The sequence below is a fragment of the Rattus norvegicus genome, chromosome 7, assembly GCF_036323735.1.
Source record: "Rattus norvegicus strain BN/NHsdMcwi chromosome 7, GRCr8, whole genome shotgun sequence".
NCBI classification, from domain to species: domain Eukaryota; kingdom Metazoa; phylum Chordata; class Mammalia; order Rodentia; family Muridae; genus Rattus; species Rattus norvegicus.
The window spans coordinates 30,145,589-30,170,094 of NC_086025.1; the positions used below are offsets into that span (position 1 = coordinate 30,145,589).

A 24,506-nucleotide genomic window follows, 5' to 3' on the forward strand; every position below is an offset into this window, starting at 1 on the left:
GGGCTACACAGAGAAACTCTGTCTTGAAAAGGAAAACAACAACAACTAGATAGATAGATAGATAGATAGATAGATAGATAGATAGATAGATAGATGATAGATAGATAGATACATACATACATACATACATAGATACATAGATACATAGATACATAGATACATAGATAGATACATAGATACATAGATACATAGATACATAGATACATAGATAGATAAACAAACCAACCCTTGGACACTGAAAGAGAAAAAGTGTTCTTAACACTAACAGAGGAGTTTCTGAAACCCCATCCAATATTCAGATACTGGGTAGTTAGACGTTGTGGTTTGTGGTCAGGACTCATTCCTCTTTTCCAATTAGACCACAGACGGCACTGTTAGATGCAACCTTCCTTGCATAACTCCATTTTCTTACTTTTTACCTAGTTCGTGCTCGTGCACCAAATAGGAGTCATGTTTAACTTATTACTAAAGTTTCCTTTCTTCCGCATGTCCTCCAAGGAAGACCTGGTTTTCCTAGCACATTTTTCACGAGCATCAAATAGTGGGTGATCTTTCAAGCTTGAACGGCGGCAGCCGTATCGCTGAGGAAGGATTTCTGGCCTCAAACTGTCTGGGTAATGATTTACAGCTATTTTTGGTAATTCTCAAAATGACAGCTCCTTGAATTTCGCTATGCGCAGAAAAATTTGCTGGCCTAGCATCTTCAGACCCTGGGAGGTATCGTCTCAGTTCTCGGCAGATGGGAAGAAAGGAATGCTCCAGATGAAACAGACTGTCAATATTACCCTGTGATAAGCGTGAATGTCTGATGAGGTTACCCGCCCAATGTCTGTGATCTCCTGAGGCCTAGAATTAGTGAGACAGAATAACCTATGAGTTGGGTGGAATATGAATATATATACATATATATACATATATACATATATACATATATACATATATACATATATACATATATATACATATATATACACATATACACATATATACACATATACACATATACACATATATACACATATATACATATGTACATATATATACACATATATACATACATATACATACATATACATACATGTACATACATATACATACATATACATACATATACATACATATACATACATATACATACATATACATACATACATACATACATATATATATATATATATATATATATATATATATATATATATATATATCTTGAACCTTCCAAGATTAAGCTTGAGAAGCTGAACTTTTGGCAATAGTTGAGTCCCTGTAAAGAAAACTAACAATGCTATTCAATGTCACCTTCATATAACCCTTGATAAATGGATGCTACAAGAATTTGAGAAGATACTAACAAGGCACAAAAAAAAAAAAAACCCACCCGATTACTGTTTAAAATTAAATAGGAGTCATGTCACTGGATGTCGAGAGACATAAGCTGGAGCAGGGGTGAAGAACGTAAAAGAGGAAGGGAAAGAAAAGTTTATTATTAGACAAGAGGAAGGAAGCAGAAAGGCGTTCTCTTCAACATGAAGAAAGCGTAATTAATACACTTCTCAAACCTCTTTCTTAAACCTCTTTAATGTGTCTGCATCGTCATCTGCAGGATGAACCCCAGACTTTCTGAGCTGACGTTTGATGAATGTCAAGCTCATTCTAGACCAAGCCCAGCTCTCCAGTGTGTACTCTGATTCATTTATTAACTGTCCTTTGCCTATCTCTTTGCAAGTCCCCTCTTCCGTCCATGATGAAAATCCTGTGTGGCCTTCCAGGCCCAGCCTCAAGGACGACACGTGCCCACAGAGTCCCCCACATTGTGTTTTTCCTTTGTTTCCTCAGCCTAGGAAGACTCATCTTTTCAGCCTGTTAGAAATTCATTCCATCAGGCCCGTCCTTTCATAATGCCCTCCACAACTGTCAAACCTATGATCAATTCTAAACCTTTGAATCCCAGCTTATTCCTCCTTTTGCATTGTCTTGCTTGCTGTTGCATTTTCCTACGTAAAGCTCCAATTGTACCATATCCTGTCCTGAATCAAGATTATTTTTATTTTTAATGATGACTGTAGGTACACACGCATGCACACGAATGCGGGTGCCTGCAAAGGCCAGAGGTATTGGATTCCCCTGGAGCTGGAGTTTCTTACAGCAGCCGTGAGCTCCCTGATATGGTTGCTGGGAATTGAACTTGGGTCCTCTTGAAGAGCAGGGATGTGCTCTTAACCACAGTGCCATCTCTCCAACAACTGAGATCCACTTTTTTTTTTTCAATGTGTATGGGTGTTTTGACTGAGCCATCTCTCCAACCACAAACAACTCCTCATCCTTTCCTAAAGAAAAGAAATGCTGTGGCTAGAAAAAAAGGTTTTTCACTTAAAAGTGCTTTTTGGCTTTTCCAGAGGACCCTAGTCCAGTTCCCAGCACCCAGGTCAGAAAGCTCACAATAGCCTGTAACTTCAGCTCTAGGAAGTCAACTTCCCCTTCTGGATCCTGAAAGCACCTAACACACGTGACATGCAGACACACACACACACACACACACACACACACACACACACACACACACACACACATCAGTAAAAACAAATAAATAGAAAAGTGACGTTTTGGCTACCAAACTCTGTAGCATAGTGATTGTCCCCTCTAGGCCATCGATAAATGTTCGCTGACTGATTGGCATGACTTGTTACCTTTATGCTGAATCACTTTTAAATACTGTTTTTCAAGAAAAACCTGCAGATTCATATGTAAAACCCCACTCACAGCCGCTTTACAAAGTTGCATATCTGTGGTCACTGTATCAGTTTCCAGAGATGCATTTTGTTACTGGGCTCTATGATAATTCTTCCTAGGAGGTACTTGATGATCCAAAGAGTTTTTTTTAACATTATCAATGGAATAAAGCCAAATTCCTTAAGGATTTTGCTAAAGCATTCTCTGTGAAACATACTGTTTTAGATCACCCTCAGGAATTCAGTTGTGGGGTCAAAAGAAAAGCCCACTAATTATGACAAAGTATACTCAAAGTCAGAGCAATATATTTTGCCCTTCGATTAATTGTACTTCTAGGAGATATATTTAAGAGAAATTAAGAGTTCTACAAATACTTAGCTACAGGGATATTCATGGTAGCACTGGATATATCAACAGTTTACGCTGTCAGGTAGGGAATTACACAAATAAACTATCCTACAGGAGACTCTGTTATACACAAGAATATTTTTAAAGGTACATAGATATTTGTATGTTGTTGTTGGATAGGGTACTGAGGATCGAACCTAAGGGTCTTTTTTTTTTTGGTTCTTTTTTTCGGAGCTGGGGACCAAACCCAGGGCCTTGCGCTTCCTAGGCAAGCGCTCTACCACTGAGCTAAATCCTCAACCCCGAACCTAAGGGTCTTACACATGCAAGGTACATACTCTTAACTACATATTCCTAATATATTATGCAGAAAAGGTCTTTCATTGCATTGGAAGATATATATATATATATATATATATATATATGTCAAATGTTGATAGCAATAATTTTTAAAGATTACAAGTTTCTAATTTTATACAGTAGCTTATGATGCATTACTTTGTGCTAAGAAGGTTTTTAATTAAGGATATTAAAATTAACCTAAATACTTAGCCAACACTGCAGAATTTCTCATTGGGGCCATATATTCTGTAGTCAGGAAAAAATATTGTTTCTTCCTTTGAATTAATCAAAAGACAGACTAAAAAAAAATGTTTCCCCATGCTAACTGACTTCTTCCAAAAGGTGAATTAGTGTCTTACAGCTAAATGGATATGAAGAAGTTGAAGGGAGAATTTCCTTCTCCCTCAGCGTTATTGCCCTTGCTCACGGCTTTCACTTAATGCTGTCTGTAGGTCCATGGGAAGTGCATGTGTAAGCACAACACGGCGGGCAGCCACTGCCAGCACTGTGCACCATTATACAACGACCGGCCCTGGGAGGCAGCGGATGGCAGAACAGGGGCTCCTAACGAATGCAGAAGTAAGTAACAACATCCACTCCTCAAAGCCGTCTTTGTAAGGTAAACTTATCTTCGAATTCCTTGTTATCTCTTGAAACTCAATACAAAGTGGAGGGTGACAGAAGCTATATACAAACACGGCCCGTATCACTGCCCAGGGTGACTCCAACCATTGGAAACAGTTAGTTTACAGAGCTGCCAATCGGCCTGAGCAGCCAAGAATGTGCTATTTGCTTGGATACTTTGTGGATACTAAATGCTCCCCTTGAGAACATGACACGGTACAAACATGAGCGGACACAAGAGTAACCAAGGATTACAGTGTACGATGGCTCTCGTGGCTGTGAGATTGAATGATAATCGTGAAAATAGCTCTTTAAATTCAGTTCCCAGAACGACCCGGGAGAGCAGATGGTGTTAATCCTGTTTTAGAAATCAGGAAAACGGGGCTCAGCTAGATTAAATACCTTGCCAGCGTTAGTAATGAAGGGATGAAGACATGACCCCATGTCTTCAGGGTCCTGCTAGATACTTTCTCCCATGGTATTATGGTCTCCTTTCACGGATGGATCAGACCCGAAATTAAAGCAGGAAGTCAAGAATGGGATTGCTTGGCTAGGACTAATTTTGGATTTGTGTTTGGAGATTAGATACAGGAGGCTAGGACATGGGAAAGCGAACCGTTTCTCTATTTGCAGTTTTAAAACGATCCAGCTGCAGTGGCCAGATGTTCTGAGAAACATACACACTCACGTCAAGCCTGTTTCATGAAGACTTCTAAATCTCGTGTCTGCTCATGTTTGTAGCATGTCAGGGTCTCAAGGAGAGTGTTCAGAGCCCACACTACGCAAGCAAAGAGCATGTTCCTGCCTACTCTGTCCTATTGGCATCTCTGCAAACTGTTTGCACTGTGAGCGAAGCTCTGAGGAATCTCTTCCCATACATGATCTGGAATCATAGCAAATTTATTTCTAAGAAATATGAAGGATTTCCTCTGAGCATAAATATCAAATTACCCTCTGCCTTTTCAAGACACGGAGTCTGGGAAAACATCATAACACATCGAGGAAACAATGGGAAAAAAATTGCACTTGCCTTTTCAAATACAGTTGACTTCCGGGGATGTCTGGATTCTTATTCTAAATGACTTATCAGGAGAATCTAAAGAATTTCTCCTAAATTCCTAGAGTGCTGTTCTGCTCCCTTCCATGGAAACCTACTGCATATCTAAGCACACACAGCCAGAGACGTGCCACTTGGCGCTAAAGATTAATATGCTTAGAGCTATCATTGAAAATCATTACACAAGGAACACCAAGCCTCCTCCCCTATAAATGGAGGTTTCAGTGCCAGACTTCTGTATATCTGTCAAAATGACAAGAGCTGAGACGTATGACTTCAACAAGGTCTAATGGTTTAGGCCTATAACCCCAGTTACTCAAAAAGGCTGAGGCAGGAGAATCCCAAGCTCAAAGCCTGCCAGGGCTATAAAGTGAGTTCAAAGATAGACTGGACTGGGCTACTGAGACCCTACCTCAAATAAAAAGTAAAAGGGTGGGCCAACCATATGACTCAACTTGTAAAGACCTTGCCACCAGGTCTGATGTTCCCCCACCCAACACCCAGGAGAGAATTGATTCCTGCAAGTTAACCTCTGACCTCTAAATTTATTCAGTAACACACACACACACACACACACACACACACACACACACACACACCGCCTGCCCAGCATGTGTGAAGCCCTAGGTTCCATCTCAGAGAAACTTGGGCTCTGTCCACTATCCACCAGACATTTCTTCTAGGCTCAGAGTTAAACATAAATTATGGTTTACACATTTTTATTTTCAAATAATGCCAAGGAAATTGGGTTTTCCTCACCAAGGCAAGAGACCCGCTGATCCTTAGAAAGGACCGAGAATCAGAAAGGTCAGGGGGTCACAATCCAAGAGGAAACCTGGTAACCTCTCAAATCTCTTTCCAAAATAAATGCCAGCCCCAGAATATAACCACAGTTACCAGAACATCTTTGTAACCAGAACATCTTTGACAGACTGGACCTACCTTCACCTTGATAATTATTTTAGGTTCTTTTCCTGTCCCTGTGATAAAATTCTCTAACGAAAGCCACGTAAGGGATTTACTCCGCTTTAGTTCAAGGGTCCGTCCACCCCGGCAATGTAGTACAGGAAGTTGAAGCATCCACAACCAGGAAACAGGAAGAGGAGAGCACATGCTAGTACTCTCCGGGTCTCTCCATCTTGTGCAGCCCAAACTCCATGACTGTGATGGGTTCTCCCACAGCAATTAGCATAATGAATATTTAAATACCACTATATAACGAAAAATGGAAGTCTAGAGAAGAGTGTAGAATAAAGGGGGTACCCCAACTAAGGGGAAGAAAACAGTTCTTTTGGATTATTGTTCCTTTGGTTTGGGGGTTTGAGGTTTTGGGTGTATTTTTTTTTTTTTTTTTGGTCTTTTTTCCGGAGCTGGGGACCGAACCCAGGGCCTTGTGCTTCCTAGGCAAGCGCTCTACCACTGAGCTAAATCCCCAGCCCCTTGGGTGTATTTTTTTTTGTTGTCATTGTTGTTTGGGTTTTATTTTTGTTTTTTGTTTTTGTATTTTTTTGTTTGTTTGGGGTTTTTGGGTTTTTTGTTTTTTGGTTTGTTTTTTTTTTTTTTTTTTGGTCACAGGTACTTGTCGCTGTTATTTGTAACAAATTATTCCCGATTTCTTCTGCTCAAAAGTTCTTTGAGACAATTCCATCAGCCTTAGCCAATCTGAGAAGAGAATCCTCTGACTCGCCCCTGTGAATGGCCCCGCAGAGGGCTTAAGTTTTAAACTGGCCATTGAACCGGCCTGTGGCCCTGTCAACCTCGGCCCCATTCTTCTGAGTGGATGCGTAGTCCTTGGCAGCAGTGATGCGGTTGCTCAGGGAGATTTGCGCGACACCCACAGGTCCACAAACCTGCTGGCGTGGTTCTGCATACTGAGGCCGTCCCTGCTCACTGGTCTTCGGAGAACACAGACAGGGTTTTTGTTATTGTTGTTGTTGTTGTTTTTGAGACTGGGCTTCTGTGTGTAGCCCTGGCTGTCCGGGAGCTCCCTCTGTAGACCAGGCTGGCCTCAAACTCAAGAGACCCTCCTGCCTCTGCCTCCCATATGCTGGGATTAAAGGCGAGTGCCACCGCTGCCACCCCTGCTGCAGCCCCACCGTGCGGCCCCGCTGCCGCCATTCCCACCGCCCAGCTGATAGTTAATAATATATCCCTTCTTGTATTGTTTTTATTCTTGTGCTTTACACTCTCCAATAAATAAGTAACATTTAAATTTAGCGACGGCTTTACCCTATTCTGACGTCTTGACTGCTAGACAGCCCGATGCAGTGTTTTATGCCCCTCCTATGCTGTTCTGTCGCCAGCCTGCAAGTGCAATGGGCACGCGGACACCTGTCACTTCGACATCAACGTGTGGGAGGCATCCGGGAATCGCAGCGGTGGTGTCTGCAACAACTGTCAACACAACACCGAGGGTCAGCATTGTCAGCGCTGTAAGCCGGGTTTCTACCGAGACCTCAGGAGGCCCTTCTCTGCCCCCGATGCTTGTAAAGGTAAGGCTTCTCGTGGTGCCTAAGGCGGCCTGTGCAAACATTCCTTACCGTTCTTCTCTTTGCTGGCCCGAGGAGGAGAGGTTATAAGAGCCTCAGACAAGACACTCGGAAAGATCAGCTAATTTCTTACCGATACATGCCAAGAATTTTCAACCTGTTTAGTCGAAACAACCCAATATTCATGAGGGGAAATCTCCCGTCCTGCTCCTGATAAAGAAGTGTCCTTTGAGCCAAAGAGAACTAGTAAGACTGATGAGGGAGGAAGAGATATGAATAGAGAGTACACGAGAAGTAGAAATATGCTGATGGAATAGAATGGACACTTACACTTGGGCCGGGCTAACCTTGAACCCCTGAAAACTCCTGGGGAAATGCCATTGCAAGTGCACTGCGGTCAACACTGCGCAAACGTATCCCATTATCGTAATGAATTCGGGGCGTAATAATTTTATGCTCTCTCTTAAAACACTGAATGTACAGGCTAGGTTCTGCCTCTCTGTTGGCATAGCTCCCAGAAGTTTCTTCGAAGAAAGAATAGAATTTTAAAAGGTCTGCATCCCGTGTGTGGCATTGCCCCGGGTGAGCGTGGTGCGGGTATCCGGAGCCAACATATCATCCAGCAGGATGAGGAGCTTAAATCACCTTGGAATCTGCATGCATAGCAACTAACTAGAAGTTGTTAGACAAGAGGAACTGCATGTCTATCAGTGAGTGGCAGAGGCTCAGGTTATGGCTTAAAAATCAGTGATTGAATGGAAGCACAACAGTAGGAAATGAGCACGTTATCATCACCACCATCACCACCCCTTCCTTTTCTTTTCTTTTCTTTTTTTTTTTTTTTTTTTTTTTTTTTTTTTTTTTTGGTTCTTTTTTTCGGAGCTGGGGACCGAATCCAGGGCCTTGCGCTTCCTAGGTAAGCGCTCTACCACTGAGCTAAATCCCCAGCCCCACCCCTTTCTTTTCTTAAGAAAAAAACAAACTGCTCTTTAAAAATACATATTTTAAACTGCTGGGAAACGGTAAAATCTCCAATTGCAGTTTTAATGGGTTTCTTGTTGCCAGCTTTGTCTCTTAAGCAGGGGAGGAAGGAACAGCATAGCTCACCTTGTCCAACGAGCGCCAAATCTGGACTTGCCTCAGAGTATTTCGCTATGAATACTCATTTGGCCCAGATCCGTGTTTGTAGTCCAACTCTCACTTTAACAGGTTTCTGGGTGAGATAGTGAGTAGTCAGCACATACAGTAAAACGCCAAGAAACGGGAACTGGAATTGTAACACCGAAGTCTGTAAGCTAGAAAATAGGAAATAACCATGCAGCGTCTCTGTTTGGTTTAAAAAAAAAAATGCCTTATGTCAAAAATATTTACATCTGGGCTGCAGAGATGTTCATTGGTTAAGAGCACTGACTGGTAGGATGGAGAGTGGGAAGAGGACTAACAGAGCCATATTGGGGAGGATAGGAAGGGAGGGTGGCTCTCGTGACTAGGTAGGAGAGATGAGCCAAGACGTTTGAAGACAATGGGAAAGGCGGCTAAATAATTTGACTGAGTACAGAATGTTCTTGGGAGAAGGAATCCCTAGATCAAGTAAGGCAAGACAAGAAGGTACCTAACGTGTCCAAAGAAACGATGGGGGGAGGGGCAGATTGACTGCTCTAGAATGGGAGTTGGGAAGTCGTGGGAGATGGGACTAGAGAGGCGACTTGGGTGGGGAGTGAGCCACGAGTACCTATGAACAGCTTCGTACACACTTCACCTTTGACTTGGAATAAAATCGAGCAAGTGCAAGCTGTCTGAGAAGGGCCTCGTTTCCAAAGGCTCGTTCTTGCATTACTCAAGGGCAGCTTCGGAGATGTACCTCTCAAATTCAGCTTTAGTAAAGGTAACAAACTAGTAGTCTCCATAACGTCACCTCTGGAGGAGTGTCAGCAGAGTTGCCAGGGAAGTGTTAGAGGTGCGAGTGCTTAGGCACCAACAAAGACAAACAAATTCAGAAAATCCGTTGACGGGACTCATGAACCTGAGTTTTAAGAAGCCTTCTAGGTCATTCTGAGGAAAGTTTGGAAAACACTGATACAGATGCACTCCCCCCGTGATTTTCTATTGGTTAGAGTGCACTCTGTCTCTGACATTTCATTCACATTTGAGCATCAAGATGGGAGGAAAGCAAACACTTATTTCCATCGAAGAGGAGAGGGCAAGCGGCACAGTGAAAGAAACTCAGAAAGGTCCTCGAGGTTGGCTAGATTTTAGAAAGTCTTGACTGCCTTCTTTAAAAATGTTGCACACACCTTTATCCAGTATTTGGGATACGAAGGTAGAGGCAGGTGATCGCAGTGAGTTTGAGGCCAACCTGGGGTACATAGTGAGTTCCAGGACAGCCAGGGCTGTATAGTAAGACTCTGACTTGAAACAAACCAAAAAGTTGGTGTTTAGCTTCTAGGACAGAGGAAGCCATTGCAAAAATGTAATTAGTAAAGTATTACATATTTGCAACATATTTTAATGATGTATAATTCAGACTCATTTAAAAGCATTATTATTATTCACTCACTTTTATTATTTTTTTAAAAAATGTGCGTGTATGAGTGTGCATATATGAGCATGCGTGTATGAGTGTGCGTGTGTAAGAGTGTGTGTTTGGGTTTGGAACTATGAGTATAAAGGTCCGAGGATAACTCTCAAGGGTTGGTTCTTGGTTTTTTAACTTGGTGGGACAGGGTTTCTCTTGTTTCCACTGTAGTACTGTAGACGTCAGCTGGTTGGCTCACAGCTTCCAACAGATGTCACCATCCCATCTCCACCTCTCATTTCACCATGGGCATGCTGGGATTGCAGGTGTGCAACATGGTGTCTCCGACTCTTAAAAGGTTTTATCTTATTTGTAATTCTCTGTGTGTATGTCTATGTGTAGCTATGTGCACATGAATGCAAATGCCATCGGAGACCAGGAGGGGGCATCACATCCCTCAGAGCTGAAGTTACAGGTGGTTGTGAGCCACCCAAGATGGGTGCTGAGAACCAAATTCACATCCTCTACTAGAGCAACGAGGGTTCTTAATTGCTGTGCCATTTCTCCAACCTCTACCTCTCCTCTCCCTGCTGCTGCTAGTAGTAGTAGTAGTAGTAGTAGTAGTAGTAGTAGTAGTTGTAGTAGTAGTAGCAGTAACCTAATCCTAACCCTAAACCATCATCTGGTTGCTGCTGCTGCTACTACTACTACTACTATTATTATTACTACTACTACTACTACTATTAGTACTACTATTACTATTACTACTACTATTATTACTACTACTACTACTATTACTACTACTATTACTACTGCTGCTATTACTACTACTATTACTGCTATTACTACTACTACTATTACTACTACTGCTATTACTACTACTATTACTGCTATTACTACTACTACTATTACTACTGCTGCTATTACTACTACTATTACTGCTATTACTACTACTACTATTACTACTACTGCTATTACTACTACTATTACTGCTATTACTACTACTACTATTACTACTACTACTGTGGGTTCAGGGTCAAATTAAAATAGTCAGTCTTCCATGGCAAACATTTTGCACTCTAAACCATCTCCCTGACCCTTACTTAACAATTTTTATTTTGTTTGCCTTTTATAAAATAAAAAACCACATGAAGAATTAGAACAGGTGAAATGTTTTTTTGAACGAGTCAAACAATAGAAAAAGAAAAAGTAGGAAGGGTCAGGACAGACTGGGAGCCAAAATGAATGTCTTCACATTTTCCTTTTGTTTTTTGTTACTGCTCTGTGACAAGCTCTGAGTCCTATGCTTGCCAAATGTAAAATGCTGTCATCTCTGGCTTTTTACAACGTAAAGTACTCATGGATCCAGAATTTTATAAGAAGGGTACAAGAGAAGAAACTGTAAAACAAAAATGGATTCCTCCTAGCTGGTCAGACAACCAATGGCATCTCAATGACAACTGTACTAATGCACCCTTCAGAACAAAACTAAACAAAACCGCAAGTCACATTTTTTTCGACTGAGTCCTAAGTTAACAAAAGGTTAACTCTTGTTTTTTAAAGATTTATTTATTATATATAAGTACACTGTATTATATATAAGTACACTGTAGCTGTCTTCAGACACACCAGAAGAGGGCATCAGATCCCACTACAGATGGCTGTGAACCACCATGTGGTTGCTGGGATTTGAACTCAGCACCTCTGGAAGAACAGTCCGTGCTCTCAACTGCTGAGCCACCGCTCCATTCTACCCTTTAATCTCTTAGCATCAAAGTTTAGAACTATTCTAATAAGACTTATTGCAGATCACTCCTAGTCAGCCAGTATTTTCATGCTTCTTAGTGTCCCGTGGAGGAGAATTATGAAAATGGCCGATAGCAGCCTGGCATTTATAGCATGGTTTTCAGGGGACATGGAAGGTATGAGGAAGACTTGTCTTCTCCTCTCTACATAGTCCCTGCCCTGCTGAGCAAAGGCTCCATTTACTTCCTGAATACTCCAGGGTACATTTGGGCACAGACATCCACGTCCACTTCCTGCTAGAGTACAAGTCTTGTTCTTCCGTTCCCCTTTCTGAGCCGGCAGTCCATCTGACGACACAGCAATCCCATTCTTCTGTGGAATTCCTCTCTACAGCATGTGTCTCACTGGCATGTGTTCAGTGCCACTCCCTTTCTTCCATACCAGCGTCTGTGTGTCCTCTGCAGCTATGACGTCTGGTGACTAAGCCGATGACACACAAAGTCTACTGTGTTTGTGATGTACCGATTCACAGGAGGTCCCTGATAGAGAACTGCTATACCTAGATGCCTTCCCTCCATCACTTTCTGCTTTGCTTTCACGGAATGTAGTATCAAACACACAGGCTGAGGGCTGGAGAGATGGCTCAGCGGTTAAGAGCACTGATTGCTCTTCCAGAGGTCCTGAGTTCAATTCCCAGCAACCACATGGTGGCTCACAACCATCTGTAATGGGATCTGATGCCCTCTTCTGATATCCCAGAAGATAACTACAGTGTACTCATATACATAAGATAAATAAATCTTTAAGGGGGGGTGATTAAAAGGAGAAAAATCTAGACTATTCCCTTGTGTGGCTCCAAAAATAGCATAAATGACTATATGCAGAATAATGGTTTTGTTGTATTTTTTTTTCTTTTTTTTTTTTTTCTGAGCTGGGGACCGAACCCAGGGCCTTGCGCTTGCTAGGCAAGCACTCTACCACTGAGCTAAATCCCCAACCCCCGGTTTTGTTGTATTTGTTCTGAGTTTACCAAGGCAGAACAACCTGCCCTCTGTGTGGTCCAGAGACCTAATCTCATTGGCATCATCTGGTTGCTGCTTTGAAATGCAGAACCCCGTATTCCAGCCCAGACAAAGTCAAAAATTCACTTTAACAAGTCCTCATCTGACTGTACTGTCTTAGAGGTTGAGAGGGCTGTGAGATGTTTTCCAATGAAGGTTAAGCGTTTGAGGGCTTTCTAGAGCTAAATTGCTTAAATGAGCTAGTGAGACTGTCTACTTAAACCAACGTCCAAATAAAACCGAAGATTTTATCTCTGTTTGAGTGTGTGTAAACTTAGAGTTTCAAAATAAATTTTAAGACATTTACTGAGGGAGAAAGACAGAAGTCAAGATTCGTGTGTTTGATCCTCAGGAGAACTTTAAATCCATGAAGTGTTAGTAGAAATCTCAAGAAGGGGTACTTCCTTATGACTTTCAATTTAGGATGTTCACTGAAGTTTTCTTTACCTCAAGGCTCCTCAGTGTCTAATTTGGTGCTGTTCACAACTACTCTTTTATATAGTGGTTGTATACAAGACTTTGCTTCCCCTCTGCCAGGCACTGTGGTAATCACCAGGTCTGTAAGATGCCTGGAAAGGCCTTACCTACTCGATGGGGAGAAACTTACAGTAACAGGTCACAGCAATACACTGAGGTGGCAGTGATGTATGAGCCCTGGCTAACACCCAGTGAGTGCACAGGGCTGACACCCAGTGAGTGCACAGGGCTGACACCCAGTGAGTGCACAGGGCTGACACCCAGTGAGTGCACAGGGCTGACACCCAGTGAGTGCACAGGACTCTCTGTTCACTCTCCAAAGGCCTGAGTGTGAACCAGCTCATTGACCGTCTTCAAAAGTGCTTTCGTTTAAGCACTACTGTGGTCTCTGGGCTGTGAGAGGAAAGATGCGCTGTGTGCCTCAGGGAGAGGGTGGGGATAGAATGAGTAAAGTCTGAGAAAGACTTCCTCAGGAAATCCCCTGCAGTGTTTCTTCATGGACATTTTCCCCCTCTGAAACTATTGTCCTGCTTTCCAACTCAGTGAGTGCCTTTGTGGCCTTGGATGAATTCTCTAAGGATTGATGTGACACACTGCTTATAGTGGCTCCCATACATTTAGTAGGATAGTCACCTGGTCACCTTAGCTCATAGAATGGCATTTGATCCTGGAAATCAGTTCTAGGGTCAGCTATCTTCCTGCCCAACAACCAAGGATTTGTTGGCCTCTTTGATGTTCCAACTGGTTTTGTGCCTCTCACTCTCCTGGTGTGCTAAATGCAACAGGCCTTGCTTGTACACTTGAGTTAATCTCACAGGTCCATCAAACATTGCCCTGCACCAAATCTGACGGTCAATACATTAATTCCTGTGAACAATTAAATCATCTGTTTTCACTTCCTCTTTAGTTCGGCCTCAACCAGAGTCTACTGTGGGGACTGACTGTCCCCCACACTTTTCCAGGCCAAGAAATCACTTCTGGGGATTCCTAAGATGTTGTTTGTTTATGTAAGACAAGTGGAGATCATTGAAGCTGAATTTATTTACACAAGTAAGGAAAAGAAGTGTTTTTAAAGGACAGTGCATTTAAGGTCTATAAACACAAGGGAAAATCTGAGTCTCCTAGCTGAATTTAGGGCTAAGGACAGAAACAGGCTCAAACTAAGTGGTTGCTAAGGGGAGAGAAGAAGGGAGAGTTCTCCCTCCTCTGTGGAATGAGCTACTCTGAGTAATACTGTATTTCCAAAGGAGCATAGTTCCTTTTGAAGAGACCTCTCTTTGAAACCTCTGGTCTCCTGTGTGACTATAACCGCAGTTGGTTTGGCTGTGTCAGAGATATTAACAATGGGAGAACAGGTCATGCAGCACCCAGTGGTGTACTGTCTTTCAGTGGGGTGGGGGCAGAGTCCTAATCTGGAGCATTTGCAGTGTCTATGGTTTTGATATTCCCACTTTAGCCGGGTTCAAGCTACCAGATTTTAGATGGGAGATCCTGAAGACAGAGCTTCGGGACTCACATGCTAACAAGCACACTACCACTGAGTTTCATCCTCAGCGCCTAATGTTTGACATCAGGAAACAGACTATATTTAAGTGAGATGTTTCCGTCCTTTGCACGCAGTCTAACCACCTTCACCGACCACCGGGCACAAGCACCGTTCTCTATGCTCAGAGCCTGGAGGTGGGTCAGAATCTCTTGGGAGCTCTCGTTGATCTCTTGACTCCGAGACCCCTGGGGAAGTGATCCAGAAACGGACACTTCTGTACAAGCACCACTCCTGATTCTGATCTGACCCTTCTGGTCCCTGCTGGGCTCTAAGGACCACTGCATACGTCAGCCCTAGCTCTGGGGCCAGCTGCCTTTCTACCTGAATGATGAAAGAGTGTGAGCTCACAGTCACCTGTAACATTATCTCCTGACTGGGTTAGGTGTACCTCCTGCAGAGAACCTGCCGTTTTCTTCTCCCAAGAAAGATGCTTAGCATAGGACCTGGATTTTGTCCGAGAGAATCTGTGAAAGATGTTACAAGACGTCCCGTTTTCTGTGTAAGCATTTTAGCATGATTATCTGGAAATTCCAATCACCAAACTTCTTATTCATAGGACACAGATTCTGTGTGTGTGTGTGTGTGTGTGTGTGTGTGTGTGTGTGTGTGAGAGAGAGAGAGAGAGAGAGAGAGAGAGAGAGATAAACCTAGCTTACCACCACACCGACATTTCCTTGTGTTCTCTCTTGACCTATTTAAGTACAGCACTGAACTACTTATTGTGACGACACTGAAATAATCCTTGAATCCAGTTCCTCCCAAAGTTTCTCCTTCCCCTCATCTTTTCAACACTAAGGGATTTATTGAGTGTTATGTGGGTGGGAAATTGACGGACCAGGCATGGACTATTGACAGCCATCCGACGATGCTTCTATACTAATTTCCCTCCCTCTCAAAGAGCATGTTTAAAACAGATGTTTGAACGCAGGCCTTGCAGAATGACGTTAGCTCTTCTTGGGACACACCCAGTTAGATCCTTTATAATAACTTTTTCTTTAATGTCAAGAAACACACTTCTAACCGTGGCATAGTCTTTTTTTTTTTTCAATATGGAAAGCACACACAGCCGCCAGGAAAACAATGCAGAATGCCCAAGTAGCAACCTCGAGGATGGTTGGCATAACCTCCCTTCATCCCGAGGGGCCAGAGTAAGTGCAGCCATTGCCTTTTAGGAGCAAGGGAATAAAAATAAACGTGTTCTCTCTGTTCCGACCCCTAAACCAAGTGTTTACCAAGATGTTATCTGGCTCCTAAGTTACCGTTACCTACACAAGAGAGTCTGTCATCTAAACAGCCTACCCCCCACACTCCCTCGCAGCCTCCCATGCTCTTCCTCCTGGCTTAGGCCAAAAGAACTCAGTGCACAGAAGAAATGCATGGGCCTCGGGTGGGTGGCCATTTTCAGTCCTTTAGCGTCTCCTCACGCAGCCTGATCGTATGATAACGCCTACATATCTCTCTTCCCTTGGCTCTCTATCAGCCCTTCCATCTCCTGCCCTTATATACCGAGTCTTTCCCATTCGTTTGCTTCCAGGGAAGTTTTACGTTGATGGGATCCTGAATGCCTTCCCATAAAACGCAGTGAGGAACCTGAGACTTCCTCTGTTTTCAACTGTTGAGCCTACATCCAGAGCACTGCTTCTCAGGTGCCAGGAAAGTCTCCTGGGACAGTAACCCCCTGGTGGACTCTTCCAAGTACAGCTTGGCAAAGCCATATAAGTTGGTTTTATGGCATACGAACAACACAGGCATCCCTGTTTTCTTCTGGAAGCAAGTGCGGATGATGACCCCAGTGTAGAATGAAAATAAAGTAACTGTTTTTTGAAAAGCAAGCTTTAAATAGAAGCAGCAGCGTGGCAACTTCTTAGTTTTAATCCCCAAAGTAAAACCAGAGGGGTAAGAAAGTGAAAGAAATAGGAAAAAAAATATCAATAGGGCATAATATAATAACCATATTATGGTAACTCTCTTAAAAGATTAAGTAATGTATTAACATTCACACTCTCCCTATAAGAACCATTACAAACTGATGAGTAAAAGTCAGTGAAGACTGGGTGTGTGGCGCATACCTTAATTCCAATAGTGGGAGGCAGAAGCAGGAAGGTCTTGAGTTCAAGGCCAGCCTGGGTTGCACGGGGAGAGCCTGTCTCAAGAAAAAAGTTGAGCTGAAGAGATCGGTCAATAGTAGAGTATTTGCGTAGGGGTTCCATTCCCAGAGTACACACAACCACTTACACACATACACACACATTCACACAAATATACGCACCTACTCACACACACTCACATGCATGCATGTACACACACACACACCTATACTCACACACACGCACACAGTCAATTTGGAAAGCAACAAATATTAATAAACTCCCGTCTCAAAGAGGAAGTAAGGTTCATTGAGTAAATAAGTCAGATGCCATTTTACACTTGATAAAGATGGGAAACATTAAGTAAACAAGCAAAGTATCCAATCAGAATCTTCAGTCCAGACGAAATGAGGAGGAAGGAGATGAGACGATGATAAATGACTGCCGTGGGCTGGCACTGTGCTCGGCAGTGACAAAGGAGACTTACATAGCGATCATGAGCTAAGGACTGTCAGTTCCACTTTACAGATGGGAACGCCAGGCTTAACCTGATCACACATCTATCCACGTTCATGCAGGGGGTCAGGGCCATCCTGAGTTTTGGACCCAGGTTTGTCCGACTGCTGAGTCCTAGGTACAATCAATGAAGCACAAAATTCTAAGGAATTCTACTCTATTCCACAAGTATTTGAAACAAAGTATATGGTTATAGTTACAATTATAATTATAGTTATTAAGTATATATAAGTATATATTATTAAAACAAATATATAATTGTATAATTATGTATATTTACAAATTTATATATACACTATATATTATATAGAATTATATATAATGTATATAATGCTCTCTTTATTTTTTTTTAAGAGACAAGAGTCATTGTAAAGGATTTTTTCCCCCAAAATCTAGTATTTAGTATTACATAGGGTTCTGCTTCCTGATAAATAGCTCAGGTAAATAGCTTAGCCATCCTAAGCCAATGCTTCTCAGCCTTCCTAACGCTGTGACCCTTTAGTACAGCTCCTCATGTTGGGACCCCCAACCGTAAAGTTATTTCCCTTGCTACTCCATAACTGTAATTTTGCCACTGTTATGAATCATAAATATCTGATATGCAGGCTATCTGATATGTCACCCCTGTGAAAAGGTAGAAGGACCCCTGAAGAAGTCGAGACCCACGGGTTGAAAACCACTGTCCTAAGGATCTTACTAAAAAGATACAGATGCGGAGAGAGTTCCAGACAGAACTGTCCCAAAAGAAACAAACGGGCAAGGAAGGCCACGATGAGCCTGTGTGGATGTGAGTGAGGGTAAACGAGTTCAGAACTAGCAAACTTCCCAGAGAGGAGACCCAAAGTTTCTATAGATACCCAGAAAGGGTAGAGGAATGCAGAGCAGCCATCTTAAGGCCAGTTATCACCCTACGACAGAGAGGAATAATTAGAGATAATTACATGCAAGAAGAGGAATTTCAGATTGATGAATGTGGGAAAAATTGCTTCCACTGAGAGGCATTATTTGGAGCAGAGAATGTCTCCTGCAGAGTCGCAATATTTTTTTATCGCAAATAATAAATAACAGAACTGAACTAAGTGAAGCGTTAAATGCAAGAAATAGCTGTGCCCAAGTGACTCAGCGGAATGGATCCTGCTTTGACCGTGTATGTTTTCCACGGACTTGTCGAGGGTCTTGCTTGCTTTAATCTTTCTGTTCCTAGTACCTCTGCGTCACATGCCGTAGTGCTAAGAAGCTATTAAAGCCTGTAAAAGAAATCGTGTGGTCCTTTGGGGGCTTCACCAAAACAGAAAATCGTTCCGTGTTTACAGAGAGGTTCGTTCATTCATTCATCCATCCATCCATTCATTCGGCAAAGGTTGAATTACCAAAGTCAGTTGGCTACAGACCTAGGCTCTAATGGATGTCATTCTTACTTCTAGGCCTCACACTGTACTGTAGAGGTGATCATTAAGCCGGTTGAAAGACTACTGAAGGCCAAAGACTTCCAGCCACTAAGAAGTACTAGATAGCACCATTGTCTTGGTCAGACTTTCTATTGCTGCAGTGAAACCCCATGACCAAGAAGCGAGCTGGGGAGGAAAGGGTTGATTCAGCTTACACTTCCACATTGCTGTTCATCACCAAAGAAAGTCAGGACAGGAACTCACACAGGGCAGGAACCTGGAGTCAGGAGCTGATGCAGAGGCCATGGAGGGGTGCTGCTTACTGGCTTTCTTCCCCTGGCTTGCTCAGCCTGCTTTCTTACAGAACCCAAGACACCAACCCAGGGATGGCACCACCCACCATGAGTGGGGTCCTCCCACTCTTGATCACTGATTGAGAAAATGCTTTACAGTTGGTTCTCATGGAGGCATTTCCACAACGGAGGCTCCTTTCTCTGTGATAACTCCAGCTTGTGTCAAGTTGACACACAAAACCAGCTGGTACAACCATTCATTTCTAAACTCCAACCCAGGGGTTGGGGAGATGGCTTAGCAATTAAGAGCATTAGAGCTCCTCCAGGGAACCAAAGCGTGCTTCCTACCACCAACATCACTGCTCACAACCGTGGAACTCCAGCTCCAGGAGATATGATGATACCCTCTTCAGGGCCCTATGGGCACGTGTGTGTGTGTGTGTGTGTGTGTGTGTGTGTGTGTGTGCGCGCACACACACACACACACACACACACACACACACACACACCACAAATAAAAATAAATCTTAAAAAATATTTTAAAAAAGAAGAAAAAACCCTCACCTTACTGAATGCAGGCTGTGTGCTGAGCCTATTCTGGTCATTCCAGAGACAACAAAATGGAGCCTCTACCCTAGTGGAAAATTCCACCATGCGATTATATGATTAAAAGCTATAAACGTGTTAGGAAGAGAAACAAATGCAAAGGCAGATTATAGGCCAGACTCACCATATCCATTCAGAGAAAGGATCTAAGGCATGCGCTGTCAGTAGGAAATAGGGCTTCTCTCTCTCTCTCTCTCTCTCTCTCTCTCTCTCTCTCTCTCTCTCTCTCTCGGAAAAGGGCTCGTGAGAGATGGCTCTGCTCCTGTCAGGGTGACTGGCTAGCTGGTGAGTGGACTACAGGAGGGTGAGCAGGTGGTATTTCTTTTCGAAGCACGAAGCAGACAATAATAATAACAGTGGTGTATGACAGGGCCAAATTCTTCAGAGTCAAGCAATGCACATAAACTCCTATCTGGAAGTTTTCTAGTAAACTGAATCCATCTGTATATTCAGAAGTACTTTCTCTGGTTTAAAGAGTCACAAACTGAGATTGTAGAGTTGTTTTTGGTTTTTTTTTTTTCCTTTCTTTCTTTTTCTTTTTTTTTTTAAACCATGTAAGATCTCTTAGATATCTCCAGGAATAAATAGAAACTGGCATGGTTACAATTGGTAAACAGGAAAAAAAATGACACACACACACACACACACACACACACACACACAGGGGCCTGAACCTCAGCCACCGTCACGGATTAAAAATAAAGGCCATGACATCAATACTTATTTACAATACATATTTAATACTTTACCAAAGGTGGGTAGGAAATACACTAAATTTAAATTACCTTCCATATACTGTTTAAGACATTGAATAAAATCATATCTTATGTGTGATGCATTTTCCTATGCCATGTGAGACAGCTGACTGATGAGAGAATCAGTTTCAGTAAATTAAAGGCAAGCGTTAATGTGGATTCTCACTAGGCTTATTCCCACACAATTTGGTTGGAAAGCAGTATGTCTGCCGTGCACATTGACGATAATAGATAGCTGTCCGCTGGGTGAAATGTATTTAAGCATCTTTGGGTAAACATTCCTAAGCTGCTGTCTTGCTTTTCACAGGGCGACAGATCCATTTACCTATTTTTAGTTTCATAGCTATTCATCGGCTAGCAAAACTGTGTCTTTGTAGCTGTCCGGCTGCTATCAAAGGAGATGGCCTTAGAATGGAAGGAGTAAACAGCAGCCCTCAGAGGACGAAACGATTCTGTCATCTACTTTTCAACTTCACACTTAATACATTAGTAACAGCTTATACTATCTCCTCTCTGCTTGGGACTGCGTCCCAAAATCCCCAAAATTGTCTCCTTTAAGTTCTCTCTCTCTCTCTCTCTCTCTCTCTCTCTCTCTCTCTCTCTCTCTCTCTCTCTCTCTCTGCCTCAGCAGGCAGCTGCCAGCTCCTGAAATGTCTTTGCTATTAAAAAAAAAAAATATCCCCATCAGAAGTTGGGTAGGTCCTTGGCCTGGCCTTTCCAGGAGAAAACAATGCTGGGAGCCTGGGAGGCGCTGCGCTGAGGAGGGCGTGGTCACGGGTCCGTGGTGAAAGGTCCCCAAGCAGCCACTTCTTTCCCAGCTGAGGGCCTTGAACTTTTGAGTGCTGTTTTTAGAAACGCTAAATCAGGAACAAATACGTTCAGGGTATTTTGCTCTCGGTGTATATTTGGCCGGCGGGACAGCAAAAAGTTAGGGAACTACCAGGTAACGCTAAAGAGCCAAGGCGATCTTGGTGTCCATGGGTCAATCTCAGAGTGCTAGACACCCAAACAGGGGCTGCAGTTCCGCTGAAGGTGGGGAACCTTGGTTCCCTTGGACAACTACCACCACTACTACCACCACCACCACCACTAACACCTTAACTATCCATCCAAAAAACAAAGGTGACCACAGGGTTCCTGGCCATTGTTGCTGGCATTTGTATTCTGAAGTTCCGTGCAGCTGAGCAGCTTTGACTCCTGCCCAGCATTTCACTATAAACAGCAAGACCATAAATCACACCCTACTTTTTTCCTCCTATTCTGATTTACTACCTGAGTGACAGGTTGATGTTTTTATCCAAGGAAAGGACCCGTGTAACCAAAGAAGAATTTAATTCTAACGCACGGGGTAATCAAGAAAGGCATGCTACTATTTTGCCACCACATTCCTCCCAAGGGCAAGGTAGAGAGGCTACCTAGAAAGCCAGTTGGGTTGTTTATCCCCTTAAAAAATATATCAACATGCATGTGCCATGAGGTCGTTACTGGTTTTCCCTCTGTCTTCTCACACACCGTGGACTAACTAGATCAAAATACTTGCTGACTTTGTTTCACTCGTTTCTTTCCTTCACTCAAGAGATGTGATTCTTAATATTTTCCCTCATATCTCTGGTTCCTAGCCGTTCATGTTGATGTGAAAAAGTGTGAGTCAAGAGATTGGCGAGTGGATGGATGGGTGGATGGAGGGAGGGAGGGAGGGAGGGAGGGAGGGAGGGATGGATGGATAATATATGGGTAGTAAGCAGGGAGGAGGATGGGTGGATGGTGGAGGGAGAGAGGGATGGATGGATGAATAGATGAATGGATGGATGGAGGGAGGGAGGGAAGGATGGATGGATGGAGGATATATGGGTAGTAAGCAGGGAGGAGGATGGGTGGATGGATAGGGAGCATCTTAAAACACACATTAGCCAGAAGATAAAATCAGTTATATGTAGATTGTTTGGCACCACAGATTCCTAACACACTGCTAAGAGCACACACTGTCCCACACACCTTCATGCTGCCCTGGGAAGTAAGTATTGCTTGTCTCACTTGACCAGTGAGAATACTGAGACTCTCAGGAAAGTGGGTTTTATAAAGGCTTATGAGGAAGAAGCCTCATCACCGGGACCTGAACCCATCCAATCTGACTCCCGAGCTTGTCCCTTATCAACTTTATTATATTTCCTCTGTCTTGTTTTCCGTTCTTTCTACGAGATCTTACAGGCAAATTCCCAAGTGGCTATATTTATTATCAGCTCCTGTAGCTGGAATGAATGTTTAACTTGGGATGCACAAAGTTCTTTGAAAATGTGTCATCCCACTCTTCCATGAACAGTTGTGCTTCCTGTTAGAAAATCCTTCCAGAGAAGCTGCATTTGTCCTATCCCTTTCCTGGAAATGTTTTAAAGAGGCAAAGCCTGTTATAGATGTCTTCCTACAAACAGATACTGTAGACAGAATTTGTAACTCTCTTTATCGATGATCAAAATGCATTGCTTGAGTTGGGGGGTTGGGGATTTAGCTCAGAGGTAGAGCGCTTGCCTAGCAAGCACAAGGCCCTGGGTTCGGTCCCCAGCTCTGGGGGGAAAAAAAATTCTTCAAAAGGAACTTGTTGTGGCATGTTCTGCTTACAACTTTTGTATTATTACTTTATATTTTCTTCCAGTAGAGCACACCCCCAATCAATAAGTCACTACTAAAGGTCCCTGCTACCAAGCCCAATGGCCTAAATTAACTGCCTGGAACCCTCTTAAAGGTAGGAGGGCAGAAACCAACTCCGGGAAGTTGTGCGAACCCACACAACACACAGTGATGGTAATAATTAGAAACTATGATGTAATCTTCACCATTGAGGCTCATGTCTGATGACAAGCAGAAGCCAAGGACTTGCATCAGTCTCTCTGTCCAGACTTCGGCAGTCTCAGAAAGATGAATTGAGCACTTCCTTTCTCTCATCGATGGTTTCTAAACTTTATTTGAATACAAAAAATAAAAGTATATGTGCATATGGCATGACAATTCCCAGAGAACTAAAGAATTAATGGGGTAGGGGGTAAGAAAACAGGACTGCATAGAGAGGGTTCTGGAAGGATGATGTGTTCCAAGTACATTATATATACGTGTGTGATAATGTACTTATGCAGCCCAGTAGCATCGGCATGAATGTATGGTGACAAAAATGTAAAAGAATAAAATAAAATAAATGCCTGGCATTGTGGAAAAGTAAGTGCTTGAGTTGAACTTAAAAAGAACAAGCAGCCAGGCCGATGATGTCACATAGCGTTAATCCCAGCACTCCGGAGACAGAGGCAGGAGGATCTCTATGAGTTCGAGGATAGCCTGGTCTAGAGTGAGTTCCAAGACAGCCAGGGCTACACAGAGAAACCCCATCCTGAAAAACCAAAAGAAAAGGGAAGAGAAAAGATTAATTAGTACAAAATATATGCTAGGAACTCAGAATGAAACCATAACCTACAAACAGCCTCTCCCCAACCTACCAATCTTCAACAACAACAACAACAACAACAACAACAATGTGCCTTCTAGAAGAGAAAAAGGAATGTAGACTCTGCGTGTCTGATACTGACAGCTGTCAAACATCAGGAGTAAGAATGCAAGGCAACCCCCCCTTTGCAGTCTGAGAGGGCTCACAGCGGAGGACGCCCGGGCCTTCTGCCTGCAGCTAGTTCTGCATAGTTTCTCACTGGTATTTTTGTCTTGTCATGATGCAAAAGTCACGATGACAGGGAACCCATTAGCACACGTGATAGAATTGCATTCTTCTCTGGCCATTCCTGACTCGTGTCTCAGTTTTAAAACCTAAGGTCCTGCTGAGAGGTCAACTCTCAGACAGACTTTTATTTTACTTTATTCCTCTTCCCGTGACTGGAAATGCTGTGAGTGGGGTCCCACCAGTGGGGGACCTACAGCATCTGCCTTGG

General features: G+C 43.0%; 1 protein-coding gene and 1 pseudogene across 1 annotated transcript in view; one reads left to right on the top strand and one right to left on the bottom strand.

Moving 5' to 3' along the window:
• Window positions 1-24,506, top strand: part of Ntn4 (netrin 4) — a 113,771-nt gene that overhangs the window by 71,952 nt on the left and 17,313 nt on the right. Inside the window, exons 4-5 of the mRNA NM_001106780.1 lie at window positions 3,873-3,999; window positions 7,405-7,593. Of these exons, the coding sequence (NP_001100250.1) occupies window positions 3,873-3,999; window positions 7,405-7,593 (316 nt within the window). The remainder of the gene's footprint in view (window positions 1-3,872; window positions 4,000-7,404; window positions 7,594-24,506) is intronic.
• On the bottom strand, window positions 6,547-7,159 carry Rps21-ps5 (ribosomal protein S21, pseudogene 5; annotated as a pseudogene).